Source organism: Limulus polyphemus, unplaced genomic scaffold (genome assembly GCF_000517525.1).
Source record: "Limulus polyphemus unplaced genomic scaffold, Limulus_polyphemus-2.1.2 Scaffold66, whole genome shotgun sequence".
Classification (NCBI taxonomy): Eukaryota; Metazoa; Arthropoda; class Merostomata; order Xiphosura; family Limulidae; genus Limulus; species Limulus polyphemus.
The window spans coordinates 92,685-107,805 of NW_013665676.1; the positions used below are offsets into that span (position 1 = coordinate 92,685).

Here is a 15,121-nt window from a genome sequence, read left to right on the forward strand (position 1 = left end):
TACATGACATTACACAATTTATGAAACATCAGTGTACATTTTACTATTATCACTGTATACCTTATTACATGACATTACACAATTTATGAAACATCAGTGTACGTCTTAGTAGCATCATTATATACCTTATTACATGATATTACACAATTTATGAAACATCATTGTACGTCTTAGTAGTATCACTGTATACCTTATTACATGACATTAAACACAATTTATGAAACATCATTGTGCATCTTAGTAGTATCACTGTATACCTTATTACATGACATTATACAATTTATGAAACATCATTGTACATCTTAGTAGTTTCACTGTATACCTTATTACATGACATTACACAGTTTATGAAACATCATTGTTCATCTTAGTAGTATCACTGTATACCTTATTACATTACATTATACAATTTATGAAACATCATTGTTCATCTTAGTAGTATCACTGTATACCTTATTACATGACATTTAGGGGAAACACACAGAATAATCGTTTCTCTACTCAGAGTTTTATCTACTCGCCATTTATTTACTGCAAGATAAATATTAATGTTTTTCTTTTTAACCAAACAGTGATTAAGAACGAAAATTACAGAAATGAACCAGAGCACGTTCAACCAGTGCTCGACCACACTCTTGGTCACTGCACAGCTTATTACATATGATTACAAGTATTGCTACATGTCACAACATAGTTTATTACATATTATTACACATCTTGCTGCATGTATTTATACAACTTATTAGATACTATTACACAGCTTGCTACATGTCATTATGCAGTTTATTACACATTATTACAAGAATTGCTACATGTCACAACATAGTTCATTACATATTATTACACAGTTTGCTACATGTCATTACACAGATTGATACATGTTTTCACTAGACAGTTTATGACATGATATTATACATTTTGCTACATGCCATTACACAGCTTATTTCACATGGTTACAGAGTTTGCTACACAACTTATTTCATTTGACTACACAGTTTGTTACATGTCGCTACACAGCTTATTTCATTTGACTACACAGTTTGTTACATGTCACTACACAGCTTATTTCATTTGACTACACAGTTTGTTACATGTCGCTACACAGCTTATTTCATTTGACTACACAGTTTGTTACATGTCGCTACAATGCGAGGATATTTCTTCGGAAGTGGTCAGTTAATATGTATATATATGTAACAACCATGGGTAGTCAATCTTATTTTTGTAAGAATATTCACGTTGTGAGAATTTTATGAGAGTATGAGAAATGATGTTGTTTTTTCATATTAATGTAGAAAATTACCACAACATTAATAAAACCAAAACTAAAAACAAGGCTGCGCGATAAAGTACTCAGAACAATAATTTATAAATAAATACGAAAAATATAGTCTTTAGTATTGAGACTCAGGCAGAAAAGGATGTTATGAGTATTTGTATTTACGTGGCTGTACTTATATGGAGAGAACGAAAAGAACATTGACGTTTTTATTTTAATTATTTGTTTTTCAAAATTTCTTTGAAAATATTATGAAAATCAAATACTTGACTAAATTTTGATTAACATTTATTATGGATACTGTCTTGTTTGGATTACGCATTAACCAAAGTATATTACCCTGAGATCTAAATATTTGATAAGTACAAGATTGCTGAATAAAGGAAGCTTTTTTTTTTGGTTTTTTACCCCCGTAACGATTCCTCATCAAATTTATAAAAGTCACGTTTCTGGACTACTATAATAAAGATCTAAAGATAATGTTATGTCTGGTTACCGAACTGTGACTAAACCGTGTTTTATAGCTTGATATTGATACCGAGTGTAATCTTATAAAACTGTTGAACCGTTTCCTCCGTAGAAGCTCACTAGCGCTGCTGGTTCTCCAAAGTAAGAAAGCCTATAACCGAGGACAAGATTCACCCTGTTTATCTCCCTGTTTTTATTTTTTTTTCCTCTTTAGTTTCCAACTCACAGCATCGTTATGTTATTTAATGTTGTCCTATCATTATATCAGATACGGAAAAATAACGCCGGTATAAAAAATATCCAACTTAAAGTTAACGTTCAGTTTAAATATATATAAAAATGTTGTGGCCAATCTTAAACGATTGACTGAAAAAAAAAGTTTCTGGTGTAGGTTGATTCGTTTAAGCTGTATCAACAACCAGACAAGAGTCGAATTTGAAACTCGGGCTCACTTAGCTCATGGTTATTTAATATTTGATTTTTCCTTATAAAGCGGCTTGTGTATCTGTTTGTCTGCCAATAACAAAAATTTTCCAGCTTCTGGATTTCTGAACAAACTTTCAGGGTTTCTTGGACATGCCTCAGAGATATTCTAGAAACCCTTATTTTACTCATTTCCACTCGTTTGGTAATCATGTCATTTTTCTCAATTAGTACCAACTTCACGAATTATAATTAATCACTATGAAACTTTTAGGGAGCTTGGCCCAGATGAGGGTTTTATTCATTTTTGTGACTTCGGTGGCCCTTTCAATTTTACATTTGCTATAGCTTTAGTACCTACTTTTTGAAATCGCCAATATTTTTGGAGGGGGAAAATTGAATACATTTCAAAATAGAATAGCTATTGATAAATGTAAAATGTGAAAAATATAAATTATTGGGAATTTTTCTTTAGTCAAGAGTTAAAGCTAAGGAAATAAATGCTGGTGATACCTTTGTTAGTTTATTGTAAAAAAAACAGTGTTATTACTCTTGATACGCCACCAGTGAATCAGCGATAAGTCTACGGACTTTCAACGTAAAGATCCAGGGTTCGATTATTCGCGGTGAACAGGGTGCAGGTACCTCATTATGTACTCTTTATACTAACCATTTTAACATACGTAAGAAACCCAGCAAAAAAAAAAAAGCCTTTTGAGTGTATTAGTAACCTTGAGCTCATCAGGACTAAACAATTATGTAAACAATTCATGACACAGATGGACGCGAACAAAAACACCGTCTACACGTAAAATGAGCGATGACAATACATGACGTCGAGTTTATCAAGAGTTGATCGATAGTTATTTTGTAGTGTTTTAAAATGTTTTCAGTTTTCGTCTTCCGGTGAAAAATGTGTGACATAACAAAATAATATTACTGCTATTAAAAATAATACTTATTATTGTGCTGCGATTTTAAGATTAACAGGAAACTAAACATATCAACAGAGCAACTTATGAAAATAACACTTGTTGTGATTTTACGACATATCAACTTATGTTTCTTTACTGTCAACCTCACAGAACTGCTATACGCCACCAACATAAATACGTTGAGCTAATAGATCATTGTACTTAACCTTTTGCTGTCCATCACAGTCGTATAGCTTATAAATATATTTCGTGATACCTGCTCCGACTTGAAAAATAACTAAATGATGCAGAATGTGTTTGTAACTTTAAAAAACTCCAACTATGCCAAGTGTATATGAAATATAATTTGGTATATTCAAACTTTGAGTGTTTCGAAATGTTATCTGACCTTTATGATTGTTGATACTTATTAAACTAAAGGTTAAAAACCCGTACTTTTTTTTCCTAATTCGGTGCCAGAGCTAAACCAATACAGGAAAACGTTTTTTTTTTTGTTCCAAAAAATCAAACTTACAAAACAAGAAATTCATTCAATCAATCTATTTTCGATTGTATTTCTTTGTTTAATCGACACGAGCAAAGACACATTTTCTAATGTAATTCTTGTTATCTTGTAAGTGCTCCTTCTGATCTTGAAAAGCTTTTCAGCTTTTTCTCAATAAAGATTGAAAACTAGACACTCTCGACTGTTTTAATGCGGCAATGATAACTTGGAGTCGTACGTTGTCTATCGTGTTAGGATTCGCTAAGCCAAGTGAAGGCTGCGGTAATATTGCATGGGACGTTTGGGGTCGTAAAATTTTCAGTTCTAGAACTACTAAATTGTATAAGGGAAAAAGAATCAACGCCGCTAACTTCACAAAGTGAAGAATGATTCACTCATGCTTCAAGAGCTTTTACTTTAATTTTCAGAGGCTTGAGGGAGGTAGTGAGGGGTGGGGGTGGGTTAGATTCTGCACATGCTACTGCGGGTTTCAATCACGAGGGACCAGGCTTTGATTGACGGAAGCTTCGCGTTAACTCGTTGTGTGATCAATGAGTATCTTTGTTGATCTCGACAAAGAAAATACTCACTTTTGCAAGCCAGGTTATGAACAGAACTAAGAAGAAGACACTTTGATTATTCAAAAGAATCAGATATTGTAAAAAAATATATATAAATAAATATATATATATATATTGAAATGCACCACCACAAAATCACCTTTCAACAACATTTGTTCCAAGAAATAGCTATTTAAAAAATATATATTTTATCCAAACTTTCAAATAAATTGAATAAACAAATGTTTACCATCTGTACAGTTTTGTGGAAATGCGACTGAAGCAAGTCAAATCGAACAATGAGAACTCTGACTAAACATATTTCAGTACATTATTTTTATCTCTGAGTGGTAAAATAATTCTTTAATTTTAATTGTATCAATCTTGATCGGTTCATATATTTATAATTTTCAGTTCGTTTTATCTTCTGGCGATACTATAAAATGCGTTTACAAAATTTTAATTGTTATCGCCGGTGTGCTTTTTAAGAAATGCCTACAATTATAATTACAATTACTACAGGGAAACTACGTTTCACTAGAGACACTGAGATTGGTACTTAATACCAATCGTATCTTCCGCTTCTGTCATACTTAGAAACAAACAAACCAATTAGAATCACAAATTGCCCCCCAGTGTCTGCGGACTTACAGCGCTAGAATCCGGGTTTTGATACCCGTGGTGGGCCGAGCACAGATAGCCCATTGTGTAGCTTTGTGCTTAATTACAAATAAACAATAAGCAGTACTCATACTGCCACCTCTGTATTCCACTTCTTCTACAGTAACTTATACCATCTACTGTGTATTCCACTTCTATCATAATTACTCATCTCATCAGCTGTGGATTCCACTTCTGTCATAGTTACTCATACCATCAACTGCGTATTTCTCTTCTGTCATATATAGTTACTCATACTATCAACTGCCTATTTCTCTTCTGTCATATATAGTTACTCATACCATTAACTATGTATTCCACTTCTGTCACAGTTATTCATACCATCAACTGCATTCCCCACCAATTCATATCTAATATAATATTTGTGTTTGACAGGTTAATTTTACTTCATCTAACTCGTTTATTCCTCTTTTCTCAGACATATCCATTCTTCAGTCTAACTTTGTATTTCCCCTTGTCGAAATAGTTATTGGAATTTAACACGAAACATGTATGTTTCTTACCTGATACACTATAGTATTCTTTAGTCAGAGATATTCCTACGTGACACCTATCCTATATTATTCTTTAGTCAGAAATATTCCTACCTGATTTCAAGCCTATATGATTCTATAATCACAAAACTTCTACCTGGTACCTATCCTATGTTCTTCTTTCGTAAGAAGTATTACCACCTGAAATCAACCCTATATTCTTCTTTACTCAGAGATATTCCTATTTGACATCAACCCTATATTCTACTTTAGTCAGAAATATTCCTACCTGATCTCAACCCTATATTATTCTATAATCTCAAAACTCCTACCTGACATCTATTCTATATTTTTGTTTTGTAAGAGGTGTTCCGAACTGACATCAGCCCTAGATTCTTTTTTTACCTGACACCAAGGATATCCTTACCTTACATCATGCAACCTGGAGTAATTCTGTAGTCAGAGGCATTCCTACCAAACACTTTTTTGTCAGAAATATTCCCTCCCAAACCTCTACATTTTTCTTTAACTTTTTTAGTTATTTTTCGTCTACATCAACTCGGTATTCTTTTTCATTCAGAAGTGTTACTACCTAACATCAATCATGAATTTCTCTAGTGTATCTTCATAAATTACCTTCTCCGTGTTCAATTTTTCGCAGTAATTCCTCCTTCAGAATGTGGACAGACTTTATTTTAACATACTGATTTACTGGCTCTATCAAAATAAAAATATAAAGCGAAGTAAACAGAACACAGCCGCACTAAGTTGTTAGTAAGTATGAAAGCAATCTTAAATATTTCACTTTGTTATCACGTGAAGAGATTTAACTGAAGATAAACGTCGTGGCTATTTTAACTTCACTTACTGAAAATTATCAGAGCAAAATAAAGATTTCATCTAGCAAAGTTTCTTTGGTAAACAAAACTGTTGTTTCAATTGTTGTATTTGGCATTCACCAAACCAACTGCTCTTTTGTTATCTGTTATTGCTCAGTCATCTCCCTGTCGTGGTGTTAGAAGCAATATGAAATCTATACGGTATAGGTGTTTCAATAAACATTCTCTCCAAAGCATCAAGATGTGACATTGTCTATGTGGAAATGTAATAATTCTAGTGGGGCGTTTGAGGCCATCGAACATTCCACCTCGTTTAATTGCTCTCAGAATTTCTTCGCAGTGTGATGCTGATAAAGACTGCAATGTGAAACGCATGTTTTCATATTGCAGAACAAAATTCATACTATGACCAAGGGCTGCAGTTTTTGACCGATATTAATCTTATCAGCCAAAACAAGTCATCGTTAATGTTTTTACTCCAAGATGCCTGTATACGTTTTCAGTGGTGAGTTTTAAATCTCTGTACGATAAAGTAGGTTTAACATTACAACAATTTCACTGGTTAGATAAAGCTTTTTTATATCTTTTTTTAACAGTATTGGTAAGATACCCTTTTTCACGGTTCAGTAGAACACTGATGGAGAAACGAGGTACTGATTATTATTATTTTTAAGTTTTCAGAAGTTATTACAGCATCTTAGGAAAAGTGAGACACTTTTCCTTGGGCTCTCTTGTGAATCTATCGAAAATGCACGAAACAGGCTTTTGCTTCTTCTATTTTACAAGACGTTTTAGTAAGTAATTATATTCCCCAATCTTAATGTTCTTCATGACTTGGAGCGCATGGCTCTTTATACAAATCAAATCTCGTCTAGAAAACTCCTAGCACTCTTCAAGTTATCGTATAATGATGTACCATTAGTATTAATCAGTATATACAGGTCCACGGTAATGATTTTCGCTCGTGAAATAAGCTGGTTAAAGGGGTAATTTAATTCTCACTGTTAGCGTCGCCCTTAATTTACTTGATAAACGTTAGATTGCTTGTTTGATTTTTCCTGGTTCCGTCCGGTTTAATTAAAACTTCTTTATGCACTACTTTCTTGAAGCCAGAAGCTAATACAGAATGTCTCAGTCACTTACCGTCTACCAGAAAGTTTATATATAAAACTTGAATTAATAAGTTTTCATGGGTTTACTTCCTAATATCGTTAAGAAGTTGAGATTTTTCCACCCACTGTATATCTAATTGTTTGCTATTGACATAATGATTAGTAGAAAGAGGGAAGGACAAACTGTCGTGGCATTATGTAAAATATGTCAAAATTCCAAAAAAAAACAACAACAAAAAAACAAGTCGAGTTAAACAATCTTCCAAAATTTTGCCCCTAAGCTAAGATACATAGTTTGTATTGTATCAAGCAGCGTTGTTCAAAATACACATGCGTTCATGCGTATACTACATTTATATTAAGGTTTGCTCAAAATTATATATATATATTTTTTTTTTCAGTGAAGCGAATGATAGGATATTACTTTTAAAGAGTGATGTACATGGCTAGCTTAAGACATCCAGAGCAACGAGTACTTGTGTGTTTTGTTGAATTTCGCGCAATTTAGTTTATTTTATTTTACACGCGGCAGGAATTTAGTTTTAAACGTTTGTTTGTCTGTTTGTTTGGAATTAATCACAAAGCTATACAATGGGCTATCTGTGCTCTGCCCACTACGGATATCGAAACTCAGTTTCTAGCGTTTTAAGTCCGCAGACATACCGCTGTGCCACGGGGGGGGGGAGGGGGGTTTAAAGGAAAGAAAGACTTTCCTCAACTGGGATGTTCAGGGATATATATATATACTCCCCCCTTCGCCCCACTCGTGAGATATTACATTTGGTGACATTGATCCATCATTTAAGGTGAGCTTTAAAAGGAATTTTATTAAAATGGAGTTTGTAGTTTTTTTAAATTAATTAATTGTTTGGGGTAAAGGTGGAGTTGAAGAAGCAGAGTCAAAGCAAGAGGTCCAGACTTCCAGAAATCGACAACTTTCGACAAACCATTTGACGGCCCTTTCGCAATGTCACATATTGGCGGGGATCTGTAAATCCAACGCCTCGAAATCTGCTGCGGGGGGAAACGTGAGTACCCCGAGAAAACCCGCTTTTACAGGGCAGGCGACGAATAGTCTACGCAAAGCTGCACGCTGGCTGTCTGTACTAGCCGTCTCTTGCTTAGCAGTGATAGAGTAGAGAAGACTAGTTAGTCAACAGCACATACAACTAATCGTGGCCTACTCTTGTTAAACTGGGTAGTGGGATTTCACCGTTACTTTTATAACACCCACGGCCCCAAGATACGAATTTTTGGGCTTTTTTTTTGCGGTAATGGAACGCGAATCACGGAACCCGAGTTGTAAAGTCTGGTGCGTTAACCTCTAGGCCGAGTTCGGGGCCTGAAAATAACCAACTGATGCAGCTTGAGGAGAAAGCTTTCTCCGAAATGACTATATATTGCATCTTATCTGGGTACGAGATTGCAGGTAGTATTATATATGTATAGGTCATACAAAATGAAAGTGTAATAGTATATTACAACCAGAATATTCAAGCTGTAAATACATTTTGCTCGAAGAAATCAGATGTAAAAAGTTCTATTATTCCATAAAATTGATGAAAATAGTCTTATTGGAATATGGTCTGGAATTAATTAATAGTTTTTGCAAAATCATACAATATGAGATGAAACCGTCACGACAAAGTGAAATAAAGAAAACAGTTATGGAATGTTCTTTCATTTACAGATAGTAGAAATTTCATATTTCCAGATCTAACTTGCTCTCTAAATAGATAGAAAGAGAGTGAAAGATAATTCTCCCTACCTCTTAAAACTTCACACAATATAATAGTTAAACCTAAAATACAGCGTAAATTTAAATCGAACTTTTTGAGTTTACTTTCGTAAGGTTACAGACCAGTTACTCGTATTCAAAATGCCAGTTGTTCTGTTTGTTTGTAATTAAGCACAAAGCTACCCAATGGGCTATCTGTGCTCTGCCCACCACGGGTATCGAAACCCGGATTCTAGCTTTGTAAGTCCGCAGACATACCATTGTGCCACTGGGGGGGGGGGGTAACAGTTGTACTTGAGAACGTGATATGCATGGTTCTGTAGGTACTCTCTAACAAAAGAAAAAAAAAGTGCAATTGGAATATGATTCCAAAATACATATTCCTTAATTGTTGTTGTTCTCAAGAAGATAATTAACATGGCTACATCTTTCAAGGTCTAAATTAAGAGCATATACAATTTCACATTCCTGTTATGTATAAAAAGGTGTGAGCTTATAAATAGAAACAGAATGTCATGTAAGAGATAAGTGAAAATTAAATACCAAAGAAACTGTCAACAAAATAGCTAATATCAAGATAATTTTTGACTACTTTAATATGAATTTTATAAACATATAATTTTTTGTTAGAAGACGGTAACTCTTTCAAATATATACAGTAGATTTGCTAGGAAAGCATGTTAGCTTCCAGGCGTTTTTAGAACGTAAAACATGAATATTTGAAGCGCATAAAACGTGAATTTAAAATATTTATCCCTGTTCAGAGCATTCTGATGCGACATCAGTTGCAATAGGTAAACCAAATAGGTATCAATGGGATTTTATTGATATGCCGATTGAAACAACATGGTAGGTACCGAATAATAAAGAATCCAAAGCATTCTTTGGTAGTGATTTTCTTTTTCACTGTGAGTTTATTTACAATTAATCATCTAACTTTGCTTGTTTTTTATGGAATAATTATGTAGTCTAATTAGCTCAGACATTTCTACAATGTTACAAGATATACTCTATCGGTCATTATTATAAACTCTTATATTGACTATTCAATTAATAAAAAGTTATTAAAAAAGCGAAAACAGATGCATGGCTACTTTTCTCATATCCTGTATTGTTTTTGTAACCTATTTTTTTCAACAAAATTAGGATGTACTCAACTTACACAGACGTAACAGTTTGTTAAATTGTATTGCAATTAAAAAAACCCTTCTTCTATCGACTTGTATGTTATCTAATATTCTTTTAAATATCCTTTACGTTTCTCAAGAATATAGATGATGTACAAGAGTGCAAAAAGAACGTAGGACCTTTTCAAATAAAACGCTTTTAACTAGATGACGACAGAAGCATAAAATCCGAACCTTGAAAAGCGCATGCGCTTCTGAAAGTAATGGAAATACAACAATAGAGCTTTTAAGCCTTCACGAAAAGCTATAAATTGGTGAAGTTTTGATAATTTTTTTTTGCTTTGTAATTATTCTTTACGGTAACTTGATTGGTTGAATTATTAGGCGTTGCCTAAGTCAAATTAATGCCATTATTCAGAGCAAGTTAATCTCGGCTTTCTTTGCAACCGAAAATAGTTTGAATAGGATGCATACATTTATAAATGCCCAATTTTATTTTGAATGAGATCTTTATTACTTTCATCAAAATTGTTAATCTATAATAAAGTAAGTAACGACATGTAAGGCGCCCTCCTAAGGAACCTATGGTAAATGACTAATGATCGTTAAATCATTTTTTTATGAATTCCTACACACCAATCCGCTCGTTGACTGCATTACACGAAGGGAGATTTTAATCAACGAGAATTCCACACCTTTGGGTGTTTTTTTTTTCATATAATCAAATTGGTGCGTGATTTTTATTTATTTTTATTTTCCTAGCAAATGTGCCAATATAACTGTACGATTTTATACTCAATATAAAAATCAATTTTTTTTTCTTTAATTTCCCACAAATAAGTAAACGTTACACATAGTAATAATATAGACGTGTTACAGAAAACAAAGTTTTTGGTTCAAGAGTGAAATTCAGGTGATTTGAATGAGGTAGTTAATAGCGTTTAAAGATATGATAGGAAAAAATAAAAAAAATAGAAGACTACCCTGATTCAAATATTGTCATCACTAAATTGAGAGCTTCGAACGTGTAACAGCTTTAAAGCAATGGTGTCTTTTAAGGTTTTTTGTTAATAAGCATAATACTATACAATGGACTATCTATGTTATGTTCATCACAAGTATCGAAACCTGATTTGTAGCCTTTTAAGCCCTCAGACTTACCCCCGAGCCACCGGGGAACCGTTTCGTAATTCCGCTGCTAGATTAAATACAAAACCCTTCCGTTTCCTTTAGATATGGCGACTAAGGATAAAAAAGCTTGCTTTTGTGGGGTTTTCCACGGTTTATGTAACATTTTTTTACATGTATATTTGGATAAATAATTGGCACTGTATGTAAAATTTGGGCAGACAGTATTGCCTGGCTTTCTTTATCTATTTTGTGTCCACTAAACATCCGCCCCTAACTATAGTCTACCAGAATAGGCCTAATGCACGCAAACATCCGCCAGAGGGCACATTCGTGATCCACTCTCACCTCTTGGCTGTCACGTGAAGTGGTTATTTGGCTTAAAATGTGTTGACATAAGGTGGGGTTCTGTAACCACATTAATGTAGCTATTTTGACGCGACTGCTTTTTCAACTTTTTATATAGCATGTGTGTGGCCAACAACTAGGTACAACAGTCACGCGCTGCAAATATAGCACATTTCTAAGGGGATATCCTCAAATATAACCGGTTAATTATAGATTTATTAATAAATATAGTCTCTGCAGTTTACTTTATTCACAGTTTACTTTGATACAGAACTTCAACGTTAATGTACCGTGGATTATTAGAAGTGTGGATATGTTCCCAAATAGTTTCTAGCGTGTTTTTTATCACAACACATAACTGTAAAATGTTTATTTTATAAATTACTTTTTCGCCATTTGAAGGTTTTTCCTCACTAAAGCCTATTATTACTTTCAATAATTTCAAAATCACTGCTACAAGTGTTATTGTGTTGACGAAATACTGTTGTATGGCCTACCATTGTTTGCAGTGTTTCACCTTCCAATAATATAAAGCTAGAATAGAGCTTCTAAAGAGATTCCTATGTATAACGGACAAATAAACTTTTTTGATACATTCAAAGTATATAATTAATTTATTCACCTATGAAATATTCCATTGTTGCTAGGTAACCAGTGTCACAGTAGTGCGTTGCAAAATAGTTCTACTGGGCGTTGCTTAAAATGTGCTTATTGTGTTGTTCAACGTTTTTAAATTTAAAAAATGATGTGACATAGTTGCATAATAATACTTAGTTGATGAAACCTTGAAAAGCTAGTAACCACAATACTCAGCTTGTAATGAAATGGTTAATATTTCTTTTATAATTTGTTGCTAGTGGACTTCGTAGATTTCACATATCATTGACAAAATAAATGTTTTATGACGTTGTAAGTTAAATTATTGACTTGAGGTACTGCACCGGTCTGATGCCATAGCTCGTGATTATGGTCGTAAAAAAGTCTCTACAGTCTCATATCTCATTTAATTTCACCATTTTTGCGAAAAAAGGAAGTCTGCCTGAAATACTAAGTTCGCGTATTGACTATCACTCGTTTTTGCGATGATTTATTCCTAAACAAGAATAGAAAACATTTTTCAACTTGCTTAAAACCGAATGTTAAGATAGCCCCTTAAAATTCAAGTGGCTAGAGGGTTCGTTCGTTTCTATAGGCTTTCGACGCGCAGGATTAACCTTTTGACTTTCTTCTGACTTAGTTGAAACCTTGTTTGCATTTGACAGTTGCAGTAAAAAAAAGGCGTGTTTAAAAAACAATGAAGATATGACAGTTGGTATCGTTTCTACTGACAGCAAGTGAACAAGTTCTGTTTAATTCTTTTTCCCATAGGCAATCAGAGATTTCAGGGGGAGCCACCTAGGCATTTTTAACGTTCACAATGTACATATAAAAAAATGATAAATATAAAAAAAGTGTGAATAGAGAGATTAATATTTTTTTGTTACGAAACCTCTAACCAAAAGTTAACTAACTAAGTTAAAGATAATAAAATTCTGTTGAAAGAGTTTTGTCCCTTAATAAAGCTGTATATTTGTTTTTGATAAAATAATTTTTCGTGGAACAATATATGAAATCATCAACACTAAAAGTTTTGTGTTGCAATAATTTTTCTTTTATTTTGAATTAGATAGATAATTGAAGTTTTGCTTAATTACGTGTATGTCGTTTTGTACGAAAATCTTTTTTTTCGTCAATAAAATTCAATAGTTTACTTAAGGATATACAACAGTTATTTTTAAAAGACACATTTTGTACTTTCACTTTATTATTACGTTTCATTAATTAGATTTAATGTTTGCTTTTACTTTTTCCTTCAAGATAAAAAGATGAAATATTTAAATATAGTTTGTTTGTTTGTTTTTGAATTTCGCGCAAAGCTACACGATGGCTATCTGCGCTAGCCGTCCCTAATTTTGCAGTGTAAGACTAGAGGGAAGGCAGCTAGTCATCACCACCCACCGCCAACTCTTGGGCTACTCTTTTACCAACGAATAGTGGGATTGACCGTCACATTATAACGCCCCCACGGCTGAAAGGGCGAGCATGTTTGGTGTGACGGGGATTCGAACCCGCGACCCTCATATTGCGAGTCGAGTGCCGTAACCACCTGGCCATGCCGGGCATTTAAATATAGGGTTGGACAAGTTTGGTCATAATGGGACAGCGTACTTAGTTACTGGTATCGTAGCGCAGCTTCTTGTCTTGTCAGAACTGCATTGACAAGTTTGGTCATAATGGGACAGCGTACTTAGTTACTGGTATCGTAGCGCAGCTTCTTGTCTTGTCAGAACTGCATTGACAAGTTTGGTCATAATGGGACAGCGTACTTAGTTACTGGTACCGTAGCGCAGCTTCGTGTCTTGTCAGAACTGCATTGAGAAGTTTGCTAACAATCGGGCAGTGTATTTAGTTACTGGTACTGTGTTCCTACTTCTTCTGTTGGAAAACCAGAGATACACTAGAATATGATTGAAGAGTGTATACTTAGCTGCTGAATCGGTAACGCAGTTTTTTGCATCGCTAGAAATTTAGCATCATACATGAATGATGAACAAGAATGTACTTAGTTACTGGTACGAAAGGTTTATTTGTATTACCAGCAATAAAGTGACACGTTTGATAATAATGGAAGAGTGTACATTGTAACTGTTACAATAGCTCTACTTCCTGCGTTGCGAAACAAAAACCAATACTAATACTACTACCTGAAAACTAACATCACGTTTGTTAATGACAAAACATTGCATAAAGGAATAAAAGATCTTGAAGCTGGGGACGTTAAACTTCACCATAAACAAGCTTTTGAGAAATACAATAACTTAATTACTAGTGAAATAATTCATCTTTTTTAAACAAAAAAAAAAAACAACAATAAAAAACTGACATATTTGAATATACGTGAATAATTTTTTAGTTACTGATACTTAATAACTACGTTTTGTGTTGTGTAGAAACCAGCAACATTGTTTAATCATACTGGAAGAGTGTATTTAATTGATCATACTGTATCGCTACCTCACGTGTTGCCAGGTTACACACCATTATTAATTTCACTCTCTGAGTGACATGATATCGTGAAAGTTGCGTGCCAATTTCATTTCCAGTTTGTAATTCACCAAAAATGTTATTTATCATTTACTCACTTTCCGAATAACAGGTGTTTATACGATCTTTCCGTAGTACTACTAACGTTTTCAGACAGAAGCGGAATTATTTAGGCGTATGCAATCTTGAAAAGTGGTCACAAAAAGGTTCTAAGGTCATTTATTTCTAGCATTAATGTCTTCTATATACCAGTGTGCAGTACAGAAATTAAATGAAAAGGAATTCACATACTATATTAGCCATTTCTGGTAGTTTCTTGATCTTCAACTAGATCATGTTTATGAAAATATATACATCTGTAGTTGTCGCATAGAGCATTCGCAACGAACCAATGTTACCTTCCCAGTATAACCAATAATCAGTTTCGGCAGTGGAAACCTTT

The 15,121-nt window shown here is 33.7% G+C and overlaps 1 protein-coding gene across 1 annotated transcript in view; it reads left to right on the plus strand.

Moving 5' to 3' along the window:
- The window catches only part of LOC106465088 (visual system homeobox 2-like), a 63,525-nt gene that overhangs the window by 10,106 nt on the left and 38,298 nt on the right, over positions 1-15,121 (plus strand). The window contains exon 3 of the mRNA XM_022393562.1: positions 6,739-6,743. Coding sequence (XP_022249270.1) covers positions 6,739-6,743 — 5 coding nt within the window. The remainder of the gene's footprint in view (positions 1-6,738; positions 6,744-15,121) is intronic.